Source organism: Cyphomyrmex costatus, unplaced genomic scaffold, assembly GCF_001594065.2.
Source record: "Cyphomyrmex costatus isolate MS0001 unplaced genomic scaffold, Ccosl1.0 scaffold1827, whole genome shotgun sequence".
Taxonomy (NCBI): domain Eukaryota; kingdom Metazoa; phylum Arthropoda; class Insecta; order Hymenoptera; family Formicidae; genus Cyphomyrmex; species Cyphomyrmex costatus.
The window spans coordinates 22,560-32,922 of NW_017275855.1; the positions used below are offsets into that span (position 1 = coordinate 22,560).

General features: G+C 32.5%; 1 protein-coding gene across 1 annotated transcript in view; it reads right to left on the reverse strand.

Annotated features, from left to right (window-relative positions):
* Positions 1-10,363, reverse strand: part of LOC108772314 (disintegrin and metalloproteinase domain-containing protein 10) — a 69,832-nt gene that overhangs the window by 2,936 nt on the left and 56,533 nt on the right. Inside the window, exons 5-12 of the mRNA XM_018537833.1 lie at positions 6,227-6,473; positions 3,900-4,028; positions 3,131-3,318; positions 1,681-1,821; positions 1,436-1,560; positions 979-1,107; positions 680-848; positions 359-528 (exon numbers count right to left, since the gene is read on the reverse strand). Coding sequence (XP_018393335.1) covers positions 359-528; positions 680-848; positions 979-1,107; positions 1,436-1,560; positions 1,681-1,821; positions 3,131-3,318; positions 3,900-4,028; positions 6,227-6,473 — 1,298 coding nt within the window. The remainder of the gene's footprint in view (positions 1-358; positions 529-679; positions 849-978; positions 1,108-1,435; positions 1,561-1,680; positions 1,822-3,130; positions 3,319-3,899; positions 4,029-6,226; positions 6,474-10,363) is intronic.

Sequence of the window (10,363 nt, forward strand, 5' to 3'; positions counted from 1 at the left end):
AACACGCCCAATTTTGTGCAACAGAAATTTGATCAAATATTAAAGATGTAATGGCTTCATAAAAAATTGATTGAAATGTGACTATATTTATACATCTATTGATTACACACACATGTGTGTATTATATTAATACATATATTTTGCTATTTGAATATTTAAACAATTGAATGAACGTTAAATATACAACTGGACAAGCAAGCATTTGAAAAATTTGGACGCTTGAACACTTAGCATTTAATATTCAAGATTGAAAAAGCACAAGCGCGGCTTCGAGTTAAATTTTGAAGGAAGAAAAGCCGTCCTAAAATTCCCTCGACAATACAGTCCAACTCGCATTTTTTACAAGCGTCATACATACTTGACTAGGACTGCACACCGCGCGCGGTGTGAGAGTGCACGGGGTCTCCTCGGACGGCGGATAACGGCGCTGGGGATAGCAGCACGAGTCCCTGCAATCCTCCTCCCAGCCGCAATCGCACTCCTCGCCCTCCTCCACCACGCCGTTGCCGCACAACGATACTTGCGGTTCTACAATAAACAATGCAGAGTACCGTCAGGGTTAGAGCAAACGGGAGTGGAATAATTGGACGAGCAGATAGAAGCTGGTTCGATCAATTTCGTCTCAGTACGACGTCACGATATATTGCGTTCGCCGTTGCTCCCACAGTATAAAACTCACCGGTGAAGCATCCCTTTGGAGAACGTGCTTTGCTGTTGAGCACTGGATTTATGGCATTCAAGCTACATGGACTGAAGCGATTGTTGTTACGCTTGTCCCCGCTAGTAGCACGGGCGAACATTATAAAGTTGCCATCCTCTCCGCCCGGTGTACATTGTTCCGGATCGTGCTGGACGCGAAAGAACAATAAGATGTACGACATACACGTCATTCGTTTATTGACGGGACAAGGTTGTATAACAAGGCCGCGGAATGTGGAACGCGTTGTTTCTGAACGTAACTAACGGAAGTGTACGTACCGGCGAGCCGAAGTTGTGGCCGATCTCGTGAGCCAAAGTAACGTGAGAGACCGCAGGCGGTACGTGCTTTCCGTAATTTAATAGGGTCACTATGCCAGTGTTTAATGACTTCATGCTGCCGCGGTAATGCTATAACATTATTTTAATAATTATTTTTCATCGAGCTTCATATTCGTAACGATTTACGTTTCAACGATCACAAAAAGAAATCACGTAACAAGAAATCAACTTTTGTCAGAGTAGATCAGCTGATCACCATGAGTGGAATTATGCTTCAAATATAATGTTGAGAGTACAAGATAAATAAATTGTTATAGATTTTGTAAAAGTCTATAACTTAATGTAATTAATTCTTTTTAAAATTTAGAGTTGTTACCATACTATTTATATATTTATAAAAAATATAATCAACATTTTTTTAAATAAAAATTCTACTAATATTATTCGCCACGCATACCCCGTTTTTCTCACATACGCCGCCAGCATTCTTGAGATCGCCTGTCCATGCCAAACCTAGAGTTCCCATCTCGAAATCCCGATACGTGAACATATAAGCCAGACAGAATGCGTCATAATCCTCCTCTATAACAAGGCAAACATCAAGGTATTAGTACAGTACAATCCTCTCGTTTGCGGATATTGACGTATCGACATTACGCCGTATTGCGGCTTATTAACAAAGAGCGGCAACGAGGTCTTTACCTGAAAAGAGCTCTAAATATTTCTCCACCCCATAATTGCCCGGAAAACGATAATGAGGATCCCTCAATGCATCCTCGCTGTGCACCTTGACGCGTTTGATCATGAAACTGATATTATCCGGCCGTCCATCTTGATTGAAATCTGAAAACAGACGTGATGCTGTTTAAACACTAGTTGTTTCTTAAATTGCATATTCATCAGAATTGAATAATTCACTTAAACTCGTGCGTTATTCTAGTTCTGTTTCTTGCGCCTCACATGACGATTCCCATGTGATTACCGCTCTCTGGTCCAAACAGAGTAATTCGCATGTAATCTAGAACTCAGTATATGTTATACATAATGGAACAGTACGGTAATGAAAATACTGTATATACAAATAAGTAGACCAGCGTATGTTTTACAACGATATATCGAGTAATAAAACACATTTATCAAAATATTTTAAATTGATATTTATCATAAAAAGCATTAAAAGCGTATCTCATGTTAATTTCAAAATTGCAAAATAAAAAATTTTATATACATTTGTATTATAAAAATATGTATATGTATATATAAACACATTTTATTCTTCTTAATTACGTTTTATGCTACTCGCTTAACTTTCAAAAAATTACGTTGTATCTTTCCCCTTGTACGAAAAAAAATTACGAAAATAAATATTTTTTATAATTATATCTTTCACTGGATATACAAAGATTAATTATACAATATTATATATTTTATAATCAGTGTTTCTCGAATTAAATTGAATATTAATGCCATGGAATTTAAGTAGCATTAAACAGAGTTATTTACATGGATAATATTCGAAAACTGTGTTTTGCTTTACTTTCTCTAGTTATTTGCTAATTATTTACTTTTTCAGCGGTCTTCGCAATTTCAAGTTTCATCTAATAATTCCATCGCTTTTACTGCAGTGTGCCGAAACTGTAAATGAGAAAAATCAAAAAATTTGACGTACACACGCGTATGCTGACATACAAAGAAAAAAAAACTAAATTTATTATTTTTATCGTACTTTTTTCTATGTAAACACAACGCATAATTGTGCTTAATATTAAAACCCTTAAATAAATATATATAAATTTACATATCAACAAAATAAAAATCAAACAAATAAATTCTTCCCCATAATATCATCAACCGCGGTAGAAATTGTGAAATTCCAGAAAATTTTCATAATTCCCATAGTTTCCCTGGCATTCCTTAAAAGTCTCTGAATTTCTTTGCTTTTTTCCTCGCGTCCTCGATATTCCCTGGCCATTTTAAATTAGATTCTCTTGACGTTTTTCACGTTCCTCAAGTAGTTTTCAATTTTCCCGACTTTTTTCTCCCCTCGGCCTTCGCCGTGTCCGTTTTCCCGACTCGTGGCGAAAACTGTTAGATCATCTCTCACCGTGTTCCGTGCGCGCGCGGTATATCGCCGCGAGGAAGAACAACCCACCTGTGTGTTTGTAGATGGAGTTGACTCTTTGCACGTGCCTCGTCATCACCTCGATACAGGCTTCCTCCGTGCCGTATCGCGCGAAAAACTGATGGTCCGCTTGCAAGTAGAGCATGCAGGTAGTTTTCCGGGGATCTACCGTCGCGCGCTTGTGCAGATGCCTCGCGATCCGATCTCTGCCGTTCACGCTGCAGACGGGAGCGAGAAATAAGGTCGCTTTTATTGCACGATGAAAAACTCCGTGTTCCTCTCGGACTTCCAAACTTCTCCAAATTCTATTTTAACTTTTGCTCGGTTTGTCTACCGTTGCACATACGTTTGCCGGTACTTCACTAATAATTGACACGTGAATCGACTCCAAAGACAAAGCTACTAGAATTTAGAGTAAAACCGTCGTCTCTTCCATGTTACTCATTGTCTTCCCCGTCATCAAATGAATAACTTCAATCAATTCCTCTTTTTAGAAAAACAGGATGTTCTTTAAATTAGAAAAAGTAAAAATCTAATGAGAAGAGAAAAAAGGACACATTGTAACATAGAGAAGTATTTAGATATATATGACCGTTTTTCTAAAAACGGAATTGATTATTCTTATTCTTCTGCTCTTTAAATAAACATTTGAAACTTTTTATATCGTTATAATCTAATTTAAACTTTCCCACGCTTTGAAAAATAGCGCAACATATTGTGATAAAATAAATTTATTTGCGCACATTAATTGCAGGAAAAAGATTTGAGATCTTTTTTACCAGAAATGCAAGATACTTACGCGTCCGTGTACTCGACGTCATTATTCGTTTCTAATGTTAACACTCTCGCATTGTTTTCCCTCGAGTAGAGAGCAACGTGCTCGCCGAGTAGAGGCTCGTAGAATGCTTGAGAATTGTTGTACCTATATCTAGAGGAACAGACATCGCGAAGTTTAAATTTACATTTAAAGTCCGCCATATGAAGACTGACATAGAACGCATAATATATGATAATCCCGGCCGGGCGGCAGGAATTTCCTTTACACGTGTCTAAATTATAGCGCGTTTGCCAACAATATGCTCTTTTATCATTTTCTTCGCAAATATATTTTCATAAAGTAGAAAATATACGAGAGAGAACATAAGTACTTAAATGTCTTAATAAGAGCACAGCCATTTCATCGGTTATATTTATTATAAATAATACTTGAGGTTTAATTATAAAATATATGAATTATATATAAAGCGTTTTACACGATAAATCATCTCAATATGATCGTTAACAAAGTTCGTCGCGCCCTAATATATTAAAAATCTCTCAAATAAACACATTGCATTTTAGAAAATTACTTTAAATACAAATGCATGTACCTATCGCCAAAAAATTATATGTTGTATATCACCACGAATCAAATCTTGAGTCTATTTTATATGATAAAATTAAAAAGTTCAAACAATCGCTTTGACGTCATCGTTAAGTTAAAAACAATTGATCTATAAACAGAAAAATATACATATTGGAGCGTATTCAGAGCGTACTTATAATGATATTAGCATGCATTAGCATATATTGTAGTTCACGTTATATAACACATTCTGAAATCCGAATATAAGTCCGCCATTGTATTTAAATATAACTTGTTTTGAAAGTACTTCAAAAGTTCATATATTCGCAAATTTGTTTTAAGTTTATCACAAGTATCGAAATATACTTTGTATTTAGTTAATTTAATATTTCAATCTCTCTCAAGATTATTAAATTAATACAAATTTGATTTGATTATTACATATAATAGAATTTTATACAATTCTTCAAAAAAAAAGAAAAAAAAAGAAAATAAATTCTTATTTAGAATACATAATAATGTTTTTCTAAAATTTGTAATAAGTATTGGGTTATGGAGGAAAAATTCTGCAGTTTGTATTAACTCAAAACTATATGGGTGAAGTTGGCTACGTCGTACCGACGACTTAAATCGTACCTCTATTGTATTTTCTAAACGAAGTATTTTTTTTTAAAGATAATGACACTGATATGACGCTGATAATATAGGTTAAAAACTGTCATTTTTGTTTTGTCTTTGAGTCATCTGTTTACGAGTGATATTCAACATTGATTTTGTTCGGTGTCTGATTTATGTTTTGGTACAATTTATCTAAGATGTTATTAGTATAAATTAATTCCAACGTCATACGTCAAAGCTTGTGCGTTGCTTATGTCTACAACTTAAGTCTGTCTTAATATGTTGCAATCCTGTACTCAGATCCATAATCTTCTTATGGCTCATACGCATTGATAAATTATGTTTATAAGTTAAGTATCTATTAGCATCGGACGTGAATAATTATTAAAAGACTTATAACTCTAAAGAATATAAGGACTCCGAAAAACAAAATTTTTTAATATACTCATTTTTACTGGCTTTTATAATAGTATTATACAGGTACGAATACGCAATTTCTTAACATTTTTCCACACTTAATTCTAAGTTATAGGTTATAGAACGTAATGAATAAAGGAAACAGCCTGTGTATGCAAGATCTAATGCACAAATTGACGTTATTTACCGTCATATTGACGTTAAAGATGTTATTTTAATGTACGAAAGTTAACGTGAAAAGTCAATTTTTCCTAAAAATTTATTTAAAAAAAATATTTTTGTACGATTTTTTGTTCCTGAGTTATTCGCTAATTAAATAAAGAAACATTTTGATTTTAATTGCTCGTAACATTAAAAATTATCGGATTCTTAAAGCTGAAACTTTGCTTTAACGAATATAATCACTAATTTTTTACATGTATAATATACAATTTTGAGTTAATAAAATACTGCAGAAATTTTCCTCCAATCCAATATATTTTAAGACTATTATTAAGAAAATCTTTATTAAAGATAACTATTATTTAAAAGAAAAGATAAATTGTAATTACTTCTCTTACTTATAGAGAGTACCTAATAGAATGATATTACTGTGTGGTGTGATAAAAAAAATTACGTCGTGCCAACAGCATAAAAAAATTATCTGTGAATCTCAAAACCCATTATACGATCCGAGAAGCGATTTATACTTTCGTCTGCATCGATAATCGTCGCTTAGAAATTCAAGAGCGCGAGATAGAACTTACCTATCGAAGGAATCACGAAGAGACCCCTTTTGATGCAGCTGATGACTGGCACAGGGTAATGGATGTGGCGGGGTGGTAACATCGGAGGTGCGATAAGCTATGCTGTGATAGGGCGGCGACGTGTCTTCATTTTTATTCAAATACCTGCTCGACGGCTCGATGTAGTACTCCTCGAATCTGGTCACGACACTGCCGTCGAAGAGACCATCTTGCGTAACGACACCCTGCACCACGGCGCTCTCATCCTCTGGAAAGAGAACAGAATGTGACACCGGTTAATAAAGACCCAGTAATCGAATTTATCGAGAGAAAAGGGATCATTTAGATTCAATTATCATATAATTGGCGACTTTTTTGGATCTTCCACCATTACAGAATATTTAAACTCATGAGTATTAATTAATATATATGTAGAATATGCAAATACATAATATCATACATAGGTAATATAATCTATAAATATATATATATATATAATATAATTACGTAAATAATTACAATTTAATTTTTCTATATTATAAATAATAATTATATCAATAATTATACTACCCCCATTCACATTTTTTGTTTAAAACTCGATCTCCATTTAGTTTATTATCCGTTTACAATATAAAAAATTTTCTTTTTAATATTTGTAATTCTTAATAATTTAATTCATTACATGATAAATAAAATATTACAATTTTTGTCATTACTCGTGCAAGAGACAAATCGTTGACAATTCAAAACACGTTAATATTTATTTTTCTACGACAATTTGCTGTATTTTTATAACGCTCGTAAGAATGGAGATTGCTAAACTTATTATTAATAGTTTCTGCACACAGAGACGAATTCGCGTTGAATGTATGATGATACAACCCTGCAGCTACCTCTTAAAATCTGCGAAAATACGAGGGCGAATCGCGGCGGCAGGAGACCCGTTCCCACGATGCATATAAAGTCACCGCCGAGGTTAATTATATTTGTAGAGCCTTCGTTCTTCGTGTCGTCGTGCTTTCATTATTTCTTATGAAATTTTTGCGACTTTGTTCGAGTTAGCGAAAGCGCGCGATAAGAAAGAGGAGAGCTTTCGGTATGGTAAATTTTCGGACGGAATTAGAAAGGATTGCCAGGTATTTAGGATACGGGGACGAGCCATAACTTCGTTTCGTTTCGTTTCGCTTCGCGTCGTGCAATTCCATCCGGGCGGTTCAACTTCCGAAACGAAACGACAGATTTCCGTGGAAAATTCTTCAATTCGAAGTTTACCATCACGATAACGAACAAGAAATTTCTTCTATTTGCTTTATCGCTGTTGGTAATATGCGACGTAGTTTTACACAATTCAACATAAAATATGTGCAAATCCTGTGCAAATAATATGGATTAATCGAATGTAAAAGTAGATAGTCCAGTAATATTATTAAATAATTAAGTTCCTAAATAGAGAACTCTACTCTAAGCAAATATATATATATATATCATATATCACTCTCTTAATATATTGACATTTTAAATTTCAAAATTTAAACATTTGAGTGCAAAGTTCAACTACTCTCTTATTTACATTTTACTTTATTTATTTTCTACTCTTCTCTCTGTACGATAAAATATGCACAGACTCGAGTACAATAATAACGGAAAGATTGGAATTTGTCTGGAAAAAGCAGTATGTACTGGAACTGTCGCTCAATATGCGTGTACCTCACTTCCGGTACAATTTTGTAAAGACGTTGTAAATTGAGGGACGACAGAGAAAGTTGAGTGGAAGACGCTCTGGAAAATCACGACCTCCGAGAATCGAGTCTCTTGGCTCGAAGCGAGTTTTCCCGGGTAGAACGTGGGTAGATTCCAGGAATTCCAATCGTCAATCATAAACGATATTCCGGACTATCGCTAGAGGAAAGATAAATCGACTAAAGTACTATCGCGAAGTCGGTGAAATTTACGGCCGCGTGTTACTTCCTACAAGTAATTGTTTGGATCCCTTTCGTTGTTAGCGCGCGGTCGATCCGTAAGTTCACCCTTCGTGGTAATCGATACCCTATCCGATAAAAGGGACAATCAGCAGAGAGGTTTTATATCGCGGGGTAATTTAGCTGCCGTGCGCAAAAGGAAGTAATTTGCACATAAATAAAAACATGTCAGATGTTACAAGCAGCTAATTTATTATTTAAGGTGGTTATACCCCAACTAAGTGAGTCGACGACAGACTCAAACATAATCTCCAAATTTAAATCGACATATATTGTTATGTAAAATCTAAGAATAAAAAAGCAATGTATTTTATACGCTTACAATATTAAATCACACACACATAATGAAATAAGTTAATTTAATAAAAGAATGACAATCTATGTAGTACATAAGAGAAATTAGATTAAATCGTGGCAACGTCGCATTTTTACTTAAATCGAGCTCAAATTTTACAAGCATATATGTAATAATATCTAAATACTCGAAACGAAAGTTTCAAGACATTTTTGAATAATGTGTTTTAGAGTATCACTTTTTAAAATTTTTTTAGAACAATTTTCATTTAAAATTACACATTGAAAATACCGATATTTATCAAGAAAATTTAAAACATATTTCGATAAAATTTAATTCAAATATAAAATAAGAATATAAAATTAAATACGAGAAAAATGAAAAATGTATTATTAAATAAAGATATTATCTCATATGATGTTGAAAATTTTGCAATGAATATATTTGGAAATAATCTCTTTCTTTATACAAAATTTAAATATGAAATGTGATTGCACAATTATTCTATGTCTAAAATATGATATCAAAATTAAATATAGTATGTAGACTATTTCAATTATTAAAAGAATCACCGATGAAAATTAAATCACGAAAAGATGATACAAAAGTTTTACCGAGTAGAAATTAAATATACATTTAAATATAAAAATGAAGAAAAGTATTAAGTTAAACACTATTTTGGCAATAAAATTTACTAAAATAAGCTGAATTTAATTAAATTATATTGTTAGTAACAATTTAAAATTCAATAAATACTTGTTGCAATTATTATCTTTAAATTTGTGGATTTTTATTATCTTTAAGTTTCCAAATTTTTATTTATATAAAAAATTTTAATAAAAAATTAAGTTTGTAATATCTGATGCATCATTTATTTTTAAATGTAATTTTAATATAAGACTTATTCTCTCTCTCAAAAGTCGAGCAAATACAGACGAGAACAAGATTTAATATTGAGATGTTTCTCTACTTCTTTGTAGAGATAAATTCACTTTTAGGTGAAGTATCTGCATATAATATATCTTCACGTTTTTAAAAATTCTTTTCATTATGCTTTCTGTGATTAATTTTTATCAATTTTCCCTTAGCAAAGGTATAAATCATAATGGCATCTTTTTCATAATCTTATGATGTAATACTGTTATATGCATATTTATATACAATAATTATATATATTTATGCGATTTATATTATAGATTAAGATAATTTTCTTCTGTGATATAATATAATTCATATTAATAATTATTATATCATATAATAATTATTAATAATTATTATATCACAGAATAAAATTATCTTAATCTATAATATAAATCGCATTTAAACTTAATCCTAATCCTTATTCGCGCTTTTAGCGCAAATCCAAATACTTTCTTCAATTACGTTATAAAATCCCATTTATAACAGTTTTTCGTAACTTTATATAATTTTAAGCTGCATATAATCTTCCTCAGATATAATCATTACATTAACTTTGAATAAATATACTTTAAGTATACATTAATTTAAAGTATTGTACATTGGACTCTCAAATATCAGTTAAAGAAATTTCGAAGTAAATACCAATTAAATAAGGTAGAAAAGAAATCTTATTATCAATTTATATCTTTACAACATTTTCAAGAAAATAAAAATCTTGTCAGTTTTATTAACAAGCTAAAATTGCCCTCGCATTGCTCAAAGAATTCACGGTTGAAATACCAGTCGGTGATTTTCAGGCACGCTGTGAAAAGGATTGCTCCTTTTTCTAGACCGCAAGAACGTCGTCGATTAGAGCTAAGGAAGAGACAGCAGCATGATGTCGAGATGGCTAGCGAATTTCAGATCCAGGTGAAATTTCGCAATTCGTTTTTCTAGAAAAAAAAAAAAAAAAAAAAAAAAGGG